Source organism: Myodes glareolus, chromosome 18 (genome assembly GCF_982192425.1).
Source record: "Myodes glareolus chromosome 18, mMyoGla1.1, whole genome shotgun sequence".
Lineage (NCBI taxonomy): Eukaryota > Metazoa > Chordata > Mammalia > Rodentia > Cricetidae > Myodes > Myodes glareolus.
The window spans coordinates 60,230,470-60,244,874 of record NC_142043.1 but is presented as its reverse complement, the minus strand read 5'-3'; the positions used below and the strand labels follow the sequence as shown (position 1 = coordinate 60,244,874).

The following is a 14,405-nucleotide window of genomic DNA, read 5'->3' as shown; positions in this document are numbered from 1 at the left end:
AAACCGAGGGCTCTAGCACTATTGTTCCGGCACTGGAGAGGACCCGGGGACGGTCGGAAACATCAATCCTCGAGCCCAGAAAGGGACATAGGGACCCGCACTTACACAGTACAAGGACGGACTGGGAGGGATCGAGGCTTGAGCCCAATGCTCTGGGGCGACAGGAAGTGCGGCTTTGGACTAGGAAGTTAAGCTTTGGATCTGGTCGCCATCAGGTAAGGGGCGCACTGAGCGTGGGGAACTCTTATTATTCATGGTATGGATAAGACCTAAAGGGAGTAGGGAGAGGATTCTCTGGAGTTCCGATGAGACAATGCGAGTCGCCGGGGCTAAACCCTGAGGCTGCAAAGGAGCAAGCCAAGCGGAGGGAGTTTTGGGAGGAGCCCACGTCGCTACGAAAGGGCCTTGGGGGCGGGGCTCTAGGGGCGGGGCTTCCGGGGAAGGGGCAGCCCCACGGGTCTTCTCTTTATGGGAGAGAAGTGGGCGGAAGGGAAGAGGCGCGGCCTAGGCAAAGGGCGGGTTTCCAGATCCCAAACCTGGAAGGGACGAGGCGTGGTTTGAGGTGGTCTAGCCCCCGCCTACCGCTCTCCGAACCGCGGAGGCGGCGACAGCGGCGTTGGCGGCGGCGGATCTCTTCCCACAGTGGCCGCGCTTGCTGCCCAGCAGAAGTCGCAGCTGCCATCAGCTCCAGGCCGGGGCCATGGGCGCCCTGCGCCACCCGGGTCATGAGGACGGAGGCAGAGGCAGCGGGGCAGCCGCTCGAGCCCGGTCAGTGCCTCTCAAACGGGCCTTGCCCTCACCGGGGGAACCGTGGGTGGGACTCCGCCCTAGAGCTGGGCAGGGTCTGGCCGCTCGACCTTGGGCCTTCTGCGGCTTCAGCCTAGCGTGGAAGCTTCTGGTGGACCTTAGCTAGGTGACTATTCCTTCTCAGCTCCCGTCCTCCACTTCTGGTTGTTTCTGAGTCTCCCGGGGCTGGAACCTCGGGGAGTTCCGAGAGCAGTCAAGTGGCAAAGTACAAGGGGCAAAGTACTACCTTCCCCAGAAACGACTAGTCCTGCTTGAACCATGTTGCGTGATCTTGTTCTCAGGGGGAACCGTGGAAAGCCTGGGGCTCGGAAGGGGGAAATAACGGCCTGAGAACCCTCAGCAAAGGGAAGGGCTTTTTTCTCTGACTTCCCAAATGCTGCGCTTTTGTCTTACTACTTACTGGTCTCTGGTTCCCTCCGCCCTGAGGAAACCCGGGCCCCTTTGCTTGCTCAAGAAGTGGGGAAACCTGGCAGTTATGGTGGAGCTCTGCTTGAGGCGCAAGAGTTGATATTAATAAACTGTTCCGGCGAGGTGCCATCTCTTGGGAGGGGCCGAGGGGTTTGGGACCCAGCCCCTTTAGTGCCAGTTGGAGAGTAATAGCACGTTCAGGGAAATTCCTTCCGATTGTGGCCTGGAGCAGGACTTAGACCTCTCCTGGGAAATACATTTTTACTCCTCCACTTATCTGTGAACTTGGACAAAATCGCTTCCCTTTCTTAGCCTCTGCAGATAGTGGCTCGCTTGTGCAGGGCGCCAAAAGGTAGATAGAGCGGTAAAGTGTTTATAGACCATGGAGTATTAGTTTTATAAATCCCGCGGAAGCAGGCTGCTGCTGTCATTTGTACTTTTTAAGTTGAGCAGACTGAGACTGAGAGGGATAAAGCGTCCCGGGAGAGTTGACAGCCTTCCTTCTCTAGTGACAGCCTGCCGACCTCAGCAGACCCTAGCTCTCAGGTAGGGTCAGGTCGTGTCTTGTCTTTAGGCATCAATATCAACAGCAGTCTTGGGCTCTGGATGCTAAAGCTGTTATCTGGACAAACGCCGCCGAGACCTCGCCTACACTTATCACCTACCTCCAGAAAACATCTGGCCTGTGCCAAGATCAGGATAGCCAAGCAGGAATAGTTGCCCCATGAGGCCTCCGAATCTAGGGATTTTAAGGCTGAGTGAAAGATGAGGGACGGCTGAGTCTCTTAGGACCCTGAAGAGCATCTGTCCTATAGCCCACATTTTCTAACAGTGTACGAGAAGGCATGGCCCAGCTACTTAGAGCCTGAGCGTAGGCCACAGAATGAGGGAGTCTCCAACAGAGGGTTGTGATCTGGAAGCCTAGACTCATGGGCACTGTAGTGACATGTAGGCATTTGAAGGGGTAGAGCTTTAAACAAACAAACAGACTTATTCAACAGCGTATCTGAATGCCAGCTGTGGGTAAAGGCTGGGAAGAGCCAAATGCAACCTTGGCCCTACCTGCCTGTTAGAGTTCTCAGGCTGACTAGGGAAAAGGCAGATGCCCTCTCTATGAGCAGGTTGTGGAGTAGGAGGAGGAGAGGGGGGGAGCAGAGCATTTGGGTGTCAGAGATGAGATGCCACGTGCCCAGATCATTGGTTAGATAAAAACAAAAGCTGGGTGGAAATCAGCCTGAGTAGATCAGAGCAGAAGGGCCATTTACAGCCTCAGTGAGGGTTCTGGAAAGGGAAGACACCCATCTTGATAGTGCAGAGAGTTTTCCACTAGCTTATTGTGGGAGAACTGTTTGAGAATAGGAGTCTCTGGAGACCGAGGTTTACATCCCCTTAGTTTGCCCAGAGCCTATCACATAGCTCATTGTTTCTTCAGTGTGACTTTTTTCCTCCCCTCCCGCTTTTTTTTAAAAAAAATTTGTAGCACTGTGGATTGAACCTAGGTCCCTGATAATGCTACACCTCCAGCCTCAAGTATAATGATGGGTTATTTATGAAGCATCAGATACTAGGCAAGGAAGCAGCAAACAAGACCAGCAAGTTCCCTGGTGTCTTAGTCCATTTGCACAACCGAATGATTTATAAACAAAAGGAATTTATTTTCTCATAGTTCTGGAGGCTGAGAATTCTAAGATGAGGGTGCTGGTAAGTTCAGTACAAGACCCATCTGTTCCTTATAGACAACTCTCTAGATCTGCCCACATGACAGGAAGAAAGGGGGAGACCTTGCATAGCAGAATATCAGAAGGACACAAAGAAAAAGACCTATGACTGTTAGCTTTTTTTCTTCCCTCCCTCCCTCCTTCCCTCCCTCCCTCCCTCCCCTCCTTCCTTCTTTCTTAGATTTCCTTTATAACATTTTATAGGTCTTGAGTGTTTTGTTTGTATGTATGTCCATGCAGGTGCCCTCAGGGGCTAGAATAGGCTATCGGAAGCCCTTGAACTGGAGTTACAGACAGCTGTAAGTCTCTGTGTGTGTGTTTGGAACTAAACTGTGCCTGGGTCTTTTGCAAAAGCATCAGGTACTTTTTAGCGGCTGAGCCATCTCCAGCTTTTTAGTTTTAATTGTTAGCCTGACATAATGGATAACCATGTGGGAAGGGAGACTTACTAAGGAATTGTCTAGGTCAGATTGGCCTGTCGGTCTGCCTGTGAGGTATTTTCTTAATGGGTTTATTGAACTGGGAAGACTCACCCTAAAAGCGGGCAGCTCTGTTCCCTGAGGAAGCGGGGAAGGGGATACGCAGAAGCATGCGTGTATTGTTGCCATCTGCTCCTGATTTTGGATGTGGTATGACTGGCTGTCCCCTACAACTGTGACTTTCCAGACATGATGATGTAACCTGAAGTTGTGACCTAAATTTAACCCTTTCCCCCAAAGTTACTTTCATCAAGGTAGAAAGATACAGCCTAAGTTATTTTTCCTGACCCTTTGTAAGGCACAGATTCAGAGTCCTCATGACTGAATCGCTTCCCTAAAGACCCAACTTCTTAATTAAAGATTTGTTTATTTTGTGTGTATGAGTGTTTTGCTTGTGGGTTTGTCTGTGTACCCTGTGTGTACTCTGGAGTGCAGAAGTGGATGTTGGAGACCCCCTAGAACTGGAGTTACACCTAGTTATGAGCCACCATGTAGGTGCTAGAAACTGAACCTAGCTCTACTGGGAGAGCAGCCAGTGCTCATAATTATTACGCCATCCTTCTAGCCCCTCAAGACCTGTTGTGCCCGCACCACAGGACGCCCAAACAAGACTACCACAGAACCAGTATCTTATACAAATATTGGGGTTTATTGATTACAAGTTACCTAACTCAGACGTAATCTAACACACTGCTGCAGGGGGTGGTGGAGAATGGCCCCGAGGCTTCAGGTTAAGGGATTTTAAAGGGAAAAACTGCAGGCAGAATGGCACAGGCCTTAGCATTCTGAGATTGGGTAAAAGTAACTTCTGAATTCGTTTGTTGGGATATAGGGGAGTTTTAAAACAGTGACTGTCAGCAGACAAGAATTTCAAAACAGCAATTCATCAGATACCTACAGGGACGTTTGAAGCAAGCAGATGCTGTCTGAATGCCCTGGTGGGTCACTTTGACCAGGGCAGGCAGTTTATTGGGAATGTTTGACTTTGCTGGGCTGCGTCCTCCCCCCCCCCCCCCCCCCGCCCAGTTAGGTCCTGTCTAAAATGGAGTTCTTTCTCAAAATGGAGTTTGTTCTGCTCCTTCAGCTCCAACAACTTCTTGCACCACCGCTGTGGGGTTTATGTTTTAATGTGAGTTTTGGTTATGAGGGATGCAGGCTCAAGTGTCACTGTTCTTCGGGAAGCTCGAGACTTAGTGAGGCTACAGCAACTTTTTGGGTTACTTTTGCTAAGCACCGAGGGAAACAAGCTGCAGTGCACCGCGCATGTCTGCGCGTACCGCTCGCGAGCCTGGCAAGGGCTGGAGTCTGAAACACACAGTCTCTCAGAGACAGCACAGACAGAGACACCTCTAGTCACTGGGAAAAGAAGTCCTTTATTGAATAGCACCACGGAGGCTTATATACCCAACACAGTCAGGTGGGCCTACAGGTGAAAACCTCATCGCCTGATGCTCAATCAAGGCCAAGGCAACACGTGCTCGGGAAGCAGAGCTGGACACAGCTTTCAGCAGCTCAAATCAGAAGGCCAAGTAAAGGTCACTAGCAGGGGGAGCAGCAGGAGGCCAGGACTCCAAATGGTCCCAACAACAAGCAGGCTCTCAGGAAGAAGCACCCCTCTCAGCCATCAAATGCAGTCAGAAAAAAGCCCTGAAGAGTCTTGAACCGAGGCTGAAATGCTAAGAACAGTAGAGAGAAAAGAGCTCCAGACCTAGGGTGCCGCATGTGCAAAAATGGCTCCAGCACAGTTCAGACTGCAGGCTTCATAGGACAACTGAACAGATGAAGGCGGGACCTGCAGGCTTTTGTAGAAGGCTGAAGATGAGGTGTGGCTCAATTGGTATAGTGATTGCCCAGAGGAAGCCCTGGGTTCCATCCCCACCACCACATAAAACTAGGCAAGGTGGCACATGCCTGTAATCCCTTAGGAGGTGGAGGTGGAAGGATCAGAAGTTCAATGTCACCTTTGGCTACTTATCAAGTTTGAGGACTCCCCAGGCCTTCTAAGACCTTGTTACAAAACAAACAAACAAAAAATGGTACATATTGGGGGCAGTGAGAACGTCATTTATTATCACGTTTTCACACATTTTGTGTATGTGTGTTATATGTGTGTGTGCATAAATTCAGGGCTGACATCAGGTGTCTTCATGACCTTCTCCACCTTACATGTTGAGGCAGGGTTTCATACTCAATTTTGAGTTCGTCGTTTCTGCTAGTCTGGCTAGTCAACTTGCTCTGGAGATTTTCTGTCTTGCTGGGATTACAGGTGGTCGTGGGTACTGGGGATCTGAACTCAGGTCCTCAAACGCTTGAGCTCTTTATCCACTGAGCCCTCTGCCCATCTCAAGGACTTGTTTGTTTGTTTTTGTGACAGGGTTTTTCTGTGTAGCCCTGGCAGTCCTGGGACTTTCTCTGTGTAGACCAGGCTGGCCTTGAACTCAGAGAGATCCCCCCCCCCCCCCCCCCCCCCCCCCCCCCCCCCGCCAGCTTCTGCTTCCCAATTGCCGGGATTAAAGGAGTGTGCCAACACACCCAGCTCCATCTCAAGTACTTTAAAGATTAGAAACTGTAGATGAAATGCCTCTGGCTATTGTGTGCAGGGACAGGTGAAAGAATAGGATTTGGGAAGTGGGGGGACAGGCAAGACTGAATTTACAAAGTGGCAAAAGGAAAGACTTATGTTCAGAGGTGGGCCCCAGCGCAGGCGGTTCACGTGATTTCCTATGAAAGCATTATGCCTACTGTTGCTCTATTTACTTGTCACATTCTGTGAGCTGCCTCAGTGGTGGCCCATTTCAGAGGAGGAAGCAGACACAGAAATGTCAGGTGGCTATTTGCCACCTGTCGTCCTGCCTCCCACAGGCACACCTGGAGGTGAATGGCCAGGAACAATCAGGAGTCCCAGTCCAGCAGGCTACAGATAGGATCTATTTAAGGGCTGCATTCTGTGACCTTAAGGGTGAACTCAGGCTTAAAGGATTACTGGGGGATTACTGGAGAGATGAGGACTGGCCTGCCTGGGGTTAGGGAAAGCCATAGAAAAGTGGCATTTCAACCAGTGCCTGAAGACGTGGGAGATCAACAGGTTTAAACTCAGACACCAGGTCAGAAGAGCCAGGACAGTCTCTGACTAGTGAATGGCATGCCTGTCTAACACAGGCAGAAGGAGTGATGGGAAAGGGGCTGACCTGGTAGGTGGGCTCCTGGGCTGACTTTGTACAGAGCTAGACACCTGGCCCAGGGGAGATCCCAGAAATCCTCAAAGAGGAATACAAGTGGACTGGGTTTTCATGTGTCGAGTAAGTGAAGTGGTGACCAGTACAGAGAAGTCCCTCCTGGTTCCTTAAACTCTGTGTTTCCTTCCCTCGCTCCCTCCTGTAGTGTGTGTGTGTGTGTGTGTGTGTGTGTGTGTGTGTGTGTGTGTATGAGAGAGAGAGAGAGAGAGAGAGAGAGAGAGAGAAGAAGAAGAAGAAGAAGAAGAAGAAGAAGAAGAAGAAGAAGAAGAAGAAGAAGAAGAAGAAGAAGAGAGAAAGAGCATGTAGGCCTCATTCTATAGCCCAGACTGGCCTTACGCCCCTCCTGTCTTAGCCTCCAAGTCTTGGGATTGTAAGTTTGTGCTACCATACTCAGCTAGGCTGAACTTTGTGCATGTTCACGAGCTAAGCTGCTGCAGGTCACATGCCAGCTCGTCCTCCCCTCGGGGCCTCAGTTCAGTGCGTACTGTTCCTCACCCGTGTTGTGTCCTCTGAGGCATACCTATTGTGTTTTTCACCTGAACTGTCAGTTGTCTGTCTGTCTGTTTGTCCTTGCGTCGCACTGGGACAGGACCTTGCTGTGCTACTTACTTGTTTCATGTGCCAGGCTCTTGGAAAATAGTTTCCAATCTGTTGACCAAATCAGACCAAGTCCCCTACTTCAGGAATAGCAAAACTCAATCCAGTGAGAGGAAGTAGGCAGCTCCTCCAATCAGCCAATGATACCAGAATGCCTAGGTGTGGCCCTTTCTGTTCCTCTTCACAGCCTGGAACACAGACTGATAGGTTTGCCCAGGGTCAATACTAGCTAGATTCTGGAGGAGCAGTCTACTTACCTAGCTTGTGTGACATTTCCTTCTTCCTAGCTGAGGTCTTCCCTTGTTGCTCATTCTGGAAACTTTAGAGCCAGACAGACCCCTTGGGACACAGCACAGCACTGTAGAAGAGTTGAGGTCCAGGGGTGGGTGTCAGTTCATGGGAAGTCAAAAGCATGTAGGAAATTGTGTGCAAAGACCTTGTGTGTCCCCCTCCCCCGAAAGTGAGGTGTCATGGCAGATGCTGCTGCTGCCTGGAGTGGGCCCTGGTGATGTGAAAGAACCCGAGCATGCTGAGGCAGCAGCTGGTACTGTTCTGCCGTAAAGTATGGGGACCAGCACACGGGAGGTTCTGAGTAGGGCTGACTGGCTGTGGCTGATGTTTAGGGAGAGTACCGGTGGGATAAGACTAGCAGAGTTTCAGCGGAGGCTATAGTGGTGTTTCTAGTGGGCACTGTGCAGAGAGTATGAGACTTGTCTTGTTCCTTTGCAGGGGACTTTGTGCAGCTGCCAGTGCCCATCATCCAGCAACTGTACCACTGGGACTGTGGCCTGGCCTGCTCCAGGATGGTGCTTCGGTGAGTGTCCACGCTTGCTGTGACTCGGGGATGAACAGGAAGTAGCCTGGATGGGATCTAATATCTGCATGGTTGGCTTTGTTTGAAGCTGTAGAAGACCCAGTTTCCATCTGGGCCCATTATAGTTTAAATATGAACAGAACAAGAACTCCCGGGAGCTTGGGGTGACCAAGGAATTCACAGGTGTTCAGGTTGGGCGCTTACTGTGTCTTCTACCCCTCTGCTATCAGGCTACCAGGATGCTACCTAAATAATAGAACCTTGATAGTCTGAACCAGAAAGGACCAATACTGTCACCTTGGACAAGAGTCTTTAGTTGGTTGTCTGGAGACCCAGATCATTTCTCCTGTATCTATCTTACATACTTAGAGTTCTGGAAAAGATGGAGCATAATAAAACGTTTAGTGCCTGAAATTTTGAAAACCACTTCTGTGATCCGAGGGCTTCTTAGATATGCAATCAGTGAGGCCAGAGAGAGCAGAAACTTCCCCGAGTTCACATAGTCCATGAGAGATGTAAGAACCAAAACCCAGGCCGTTCACTGTGGGGCCAGACAGTGTCCCAGGCTGCCGATCCCTAAAGTTACCACGGTGGCTTCATGATAAAGCACGGAGACCTCTGAGGGTCAGAGGTGCCGGCAGTGGCTGTGGCACTCATATTGGAGGGTGACTTGGTCTAGCTTTGCCTCAAGAACAAGCTAATCTCTTTGCCCTTACCTTCAGGTACCTGGGCCAGCTAGACGATGGGGAGTTTGAAAATGCCCTGCATGAGCTGCAGCTGACCAGGAGCATCTGGACTATCGACCTGGCCTACCTGATGCGCCACTTTGGTGTGAGACACCGCTTCTGTACCCAGACTCTGGGTGTTGACAAGGGCTACAAGAACCAGGTGAGCAGCTACCCACTGGGCCTTCTTCACACGGAAAACCAGAGGTATAGGTCGCCCAGTTATCCCAGAAGAGAGAAGGGTCAAATCCCGGACACTCGAGCAAATGCATGGGTGTAGAGAGACAAATGGCAGTGGCAGATAGACTACAGACAGACGACTCTGAGATCTAGGCTCCATGGAACATTTGCACAATGAATCCTGACCTTCTGCATTTTTCTCTATGCAGTATAGGACAGGTCAAAGGCTGTGGAGTTATACTCTGATTTACACGACTATCATTGGCTTATTTTCTTCGTTCTTACCAGGGTAATTGGTATTCTGGAAGAAAAACACGCATTGTCTGTCTGCTTTTCTGTCGGTTTTTATTCCCTCTAAAAAAATAATGCCATGGTGAATGGCTATGCCAACACTCCGGTGTATTCCGTCCCCTTGCAAAGCCAGAGCCAGTCTTACCTGCCCTTGAGGCGATCTTGGCCTAAGCACCAAGTCTTGGCAGGGTCGTCTCTGCTGGCCTTGTTGGCAAAGGGACTGTCACATGGTAGCCAGTGGCAGTCAGCCTAATTCCTCTTTGAATCTTCCATGCCAGGTAAAGAAGGCTACTAAATCTTAAGACAGAAAAAGGGGACCTGAGAACAGAATGTCTTTGGCCTGCCTCCTGGGGCTCTGGTCACGTGAGGTCCCAGCACCAAGCGGAGTCTCTTTCATAAATCATGCTTGGCTACCCTGGGCTGTGACTGAGCCATCCTGGCGGGGGTTGGAAGGGCACCCTTGCCCTCCTTGCTCCTCTGCTTTAGGCTACTGCTCACATCTACCAGAGAGCAGCCTGACCAGCCCTCCTCAGGGAGCTCATCCAAATCTTCTGCTCTCTCAGCTCCCGAGCATCCTTTTCACCCTCTGCGTGGCCCTGCCCACACTCCAGCCAGGGACAGCCACAGCCTTCTTCCTGGGCATGCTGGGTAGAGCCACCTCCCTGTCGGTAGGGCCCCCATCCCCTCATGCTGCTATTCTGTAACCTGCTCTTTGCCTCATCTGAATGGGGAGTGTGCATCCAGGCCGGGTGGCTACTCCAGTCTGCCCTTGCTTCAGTCCTTCTACAGGAAGCACTTTGACACTGAGGAGACCCGGGTGAACCAGCTCTTTGCACAAGCCAAGGCCTGCAAGGTGCGAGTGGAGAAATGGTAAGCCTCTCACCCAGATTTTCTGGGTCACAGTGACGAGTCAGGACATGACCACTTGCAGGGAGTTCAGGGCAGAGGGCAGACAAGTCAAGTACGTATCTTACCACTGGGGATGGGTACAAAGGTGGGGACAAGGGCCCACTGGCACTGGCCAACCTCCCTCCTGGCCCACAGCACAGTGAGTGTGCAGGACATCCAAGCACACCTGGCGCAGGGCCACGTGGCCATCGTGTTGGTGAACTCCGGGGTACTGCACTGTGACCTGTGCTCCAGCCCTGTCAAGTATTGCTGCTTCACTCCCAGTGGCCACCGCTGCTTCTGCCGCACCCCTGACTACCAGGGCCACTTCATCGTTCTGCGTGGCTACAACAGGGCTACTGGTTGCATCTTCTATAACAACCCGGCCTATGCTGACCGTGAGTCCTGGGGGCAGGTGGGCCAGGGTGGCTTGTGTTAGCACAAACTTCCTCCTTTTCAGACTGGTGTGGCCCATTTCTCTCTCTCCAAAGCCTGTGCCCCTCTGGGGTTTTTCTGTCGGGGCTTGCCTTCTGGTCATACAAACAAGCCTGCCCCTGCCCTGGTCTCCAGCCTCCTCTCCGCACACACTAGCCTGAGTCTACTGCTCGGGTCCCCACCGCAATAGCTCATGTTCCACAGGCTGTAGCCCTGCACTAGGCTTCCTGGGATAGTCAGCGCACACACTAGATAACCTGCCAGACTGCCCACTGTCCTCAGGCCGTGGTGTGGAGAAGGACTGCCCTGACCATCTATGTGTCTTGAGACATTTAACATACTTTTTCTTCTCTCTGGGCCTCACTTTCTCTGTCTACTAAGAAAAAGTAGAAGGTGTCAAAAGAAAGAACTAATTCAAGAAGGCCAGAATAGGCAAGAAAGGTTTCCTAGGGTTGGAAGGGTTAAGCCAGGAGATGGCAAGACTGGTAGAACACAAACCCCATGCAGTCGCCCACTGACCCGGTTCTGTCTTTCCCACACCTGGCAGGAATGTGCAGCACCAGCACCAGTAACTTCGAGGAGGCCAGAACCAGCTATGGCACAGATGAGGACATCCTCTTTGTCTACCTGGACAGCTGACAGCAGGAGCCTGGCATGCCAGGCCCTCAGAACCTGAGTCCTACCCAAACCAGACCCACTCAGGATTCCCACACCCGGGGCTGCTGGGGCTGCTTGACAAAGCCTCTGGGAACTCTGTGACTGCTTTGTCCACCGGTGTCATTATGCCACTTATCCCAAACACCTTCTGTTGCTGGAGACAACCCAAGAGCGTCTAAGGGGAGTATCTTGGGGAGTATCTCTCAAGACCTTAAGTCTGACTCCAGCCTTGCCCAGAGGAAGGCCTCAAGTCTGACTTACAAGGAGAGAGGCAGGGACCTGAGAGAGAAGCTTGTTTGGTTGGGGAAAGCACATCCATTTCCAGGCCGGCGGCTCTGGGCCATGGTGGATGACATCACTGCTCTCTCCTGCCTCCAATGGACTCAGGTCCCTGGGACTGGTTACGAGGCCTTGTTACCGTGCAGCATAAGTATACCTCATGGCCACTCTGAGGCCGTCTGACCCCTGGGATTTTGAGAGCTTCTTAGCTTCTAGGTACCCTCCTATAGAATGGAAAGTCTTTAGGAGTGGGCGGGGCTGAATGGATGACAGCAGAGAGAATGTTCCAGGTAGAGGGCTCTGACAAGAGACTCCCCAGAGAGCCTCTCCATTCACGAGGCCTCCTGACACCAACTTGACTTCCCACAGCAGCGTCTGCCCTCTAAGTCTGGGAACTTTCGAGGGTGGGTGCTAGAGGGCCTATGTGCCTAACACAGCAGCAGCTTCCCATCCACCCCGGTGTTCACACTGGGAGCATTTGCACCGAATACTGGATCTCTTCCATCTTGAAGAAGGGCAATGCCAGTGTCACGTAGCACGGCAGGTGGCATCAACTAGAGCTGGATTGTCTTTTTGTTGTTGTTGTTCTTGGTAGCAAGAATGTTGTTTACTGACAGTTTCCACTGTGTGGGGAGTAAGACTACAGTAGATACAGGTACTTAGAAACCACTAGCGCCTCTTTACACAGGGCAGATAGGCCAGTCCAAGTTCCTTCTTGATAAGATGACTGGCATGGCCTGGCCAGCAGTCTGAGTGGTGAAGCTGCACCAAAGACATGAGCGAATGGGCCAATCCTAAAGAGACTCGAAAGCCCACTCCTCATGGGACCCCAACAGCCTCTCTCCGTTCCCATGCTCCAGGGGCCTTGGTTTTTGAGTGTTCAAGGCATGCCGTGGCAGTAGCTGCTTCTCCTACCACCAGCTGGCCCTCATGGTAGTTTGAGGGACAGAGGTGGTCTGTGTTTACAAGGGCAGTCAGACCAGTCACTCATTATTTCTCAGTATGAAGGGAGATGCTGTTGGCTAGGCAGCCTCTGGGTTTCAGAGACCAGCACTGGTTTTAGTCTGGTCTCACTTCCGTTGCCTTAATGCTGAGTAACCCAGGGCCCCAAGGAACTCTGGCTCCAAGCTCAGGAGCACCACATAGCAGCTCTGGGTATGGGTGTCCTCAGAAGAGGTTCAGATGTAACTGTTGAGACTAGCTGATAGGAGGAAGTGAAGCCTTCACAACTAGATGGATGAAGCATGGCACATGGGCTCATGGGTGCTTATGGGAGGTGGCTTCCATAGAAGGGATCTTCCATAGAAGGTGGATATCTTTTTTTTTTTTATTTACAAATACTTTATTAATACAAATGCATAAACTATAAAGGAATAAGAAGTTTAAATATCTGCATTGTAACAAACAGGCGACAGTTCAGCGTCCAGGGTGGAGAGAAGGCTGGAAAGAAGGTGGATATCTTAACCATCTAGGACATTTAAAAATACTCAGCCGCTGGACCCAGATAATGGCTTCTCAGGGTAAGGCACAAGTTAGAGTCCACCAGTCTCTAAGAACAACCAGAGAGCTGCTGTCTTCAAGATCACCTGCCTGCGGAGGCTCACAGAGGCGGGGTCACAAGGCACTCTGTTATATTGCACTAGTCACGAAAGCCTTGACATCAGAGACTTGCCACAGCATGTGACAGCCACTGTCGGCTTTAAGGCCACACGGAAACTGTAGACGGTGTTGCTCACTCTAGCCACGGGAGGGTGAGAGGGATCTTTTGCTTAGCAGAGGATTTTATACATAAATATATTTTGTTTGTAATGAGCCATTCTCAATAAATACTCTCACTGTATGGTGGTAGCCCCCTGTGTCCAGCTGTTGTGAAGCCGTGTTAACCTGCGGAGTTCCTGCCTCCCCTGATTGTTGCTGTGACTGCTTGGAATCAGGTCCTTGGGATGCCGTATCTAGTCTTAACTGGCACTGGGGAGTTTCGTTTTCTGCCTTCATCAAGGCCTCAACCGGGTCTTGATGCTGGACAAGGAGAGACGGTACCTATCCATTTCAGAACTCAGATTGCTGTAGAAGATAGGACATTTGTTGGCCAGGTGAGGGAGCTGGTCATCTCTATGAGGGGGCAAAGGGGCTCAATGGGAGGACTCCAACTGTGTTTCCTTTGCTCCAGCCTGCAGCCTCTAGGCTTTTATTTGACATGTTATAACTGATACTGTCTGACAGAATTCACTTTCTTCAGGCTGAGTGAGTGAGAGTCACTGGCCCAGTTCCTTACAGCAGTCAAGGAGAAGCTGCCATCTCTGTCCCCCTGCTTTACCGCCAGCAGCTAAAAAATAGTAGGCCCAGTACCTTCCTGATCTCCAGTGTCCACCGCCTGTCTTCGTGGTCCTTTTCATGGCTTCTCTACAGATCAGCTCCCGCTGAGCAACACTCCGGAGCTGTCCAGCAAGCCCAGGGTGACTACCTGAGGATCCAACAACCCTAACGCTCCCTTTAAAATGCTCTAACCCTCTGTGGTTGAGAGCTTTGCTGATTGGAGCTTCCAACAGAGGGAAGCTAGAGGTGCCTCTGAGCATTTGGGGTTTACTGTGTCCCTGGCACAGTGACCAGCTATTCTCCTTCAAAGCCGACCGGATAGTTCTTTTTAAAAGAATGTATTGCTGGGCAGTGGTAGCACAGGTCTTAATTTCAGCACTTGGGAGGCAGACACAGGCAGATTTCTGTGAGTTCGAGGCTAGCCTGGTCTACAGAGCAAGTTCCAGGATAGCCAGGACTGTTACACATAGAAACCCTGAATCGAAAAAAAAGTTATTTTATGTATATGGGTGTAGATAGAAGTTTCCTTCCTGCCTGGTCCCACAGCTTTTCAGTTCCAAAGAAACACACAGAGG

At 51.1% G+C, this 14,405-nt stretch overlaps 1 protein-coding gene across 4 annotated transcripts; it reads left to right on the top strand.

Annotated features, from left to right (window-relative positions):
• The first annotated feature begins 68 nt into the window (after nucleotides 1–68).
• Gucd1 (guanylyl cyclase domain containing 1) lies at nucleotides 69–13,354 on the top strand. 4 transcript variants are annotated; one of them, XM_048451496.3, is made up of 6 exons: nucleotides 69–215; nucleotides 7,975–8,059; nucleotides 8,782–8,947; nucleotides 9,989–10,125; nucleotides 10,300–10,541; nucleotides 11,126–13,354. In XM_048451496.3, the coding sequence occupies exons 2-6, from the start codon at nucleotides 8,049–8,051 to the stop codon at nucleotides 11,215–11,217; spliced, it is 648 nt and encodes a 215-aa protein (XP_048307453.1). In that variant the 5' UTR covers nucleotides 69–215; nucleotides 7,975–8,048; the 3' UTR covers nucleotides 11,218–13,354. The 4 variants fall into 4 exon arrangements, with proteins under 4 accessions (XP_048307453.1, XP_048307451.1, XP_048307452.1 ...); XM_048451494.3 differs by lacking the exon at nucleotides 69–215 and adding an exon at nucleotides 575–768; XM_048451495.3 differs by lacking the exon at nucleotides 69–215 and adding an exon at nucleotides 588–768 and having other exon boundaries at nucleotides 10,034–10,125.
• The last annotated feature ends 1,051 nt before the right edge of the window (nucleotides 13,355–14,405 follow it).

Bases quoted from the DNA above. Each gene is read 5' to 3' on its own strand.
- Gucd1 (XM_048451494.3), top strand. From the start codon at position 726: ATGAGGACGGAGGCAGAGGCAGCGGGGCAGCCGCTCGAGCCCG. The intron at 8,060-8,781 runs GTGAGTGTCCAC...CCTTACCTTCAG, and splicing joins TGCTCCAGGATGGTGCTTCG to GTACCTGGGCCAGCTAGACG. The intron at 10,542-11,125 runs GTGAGTCCTGGG...CACACCTGGCAG, and splicing joins CAACCCGGCCTATGCTGACC to GAATGTGCAGCACCAGCACC.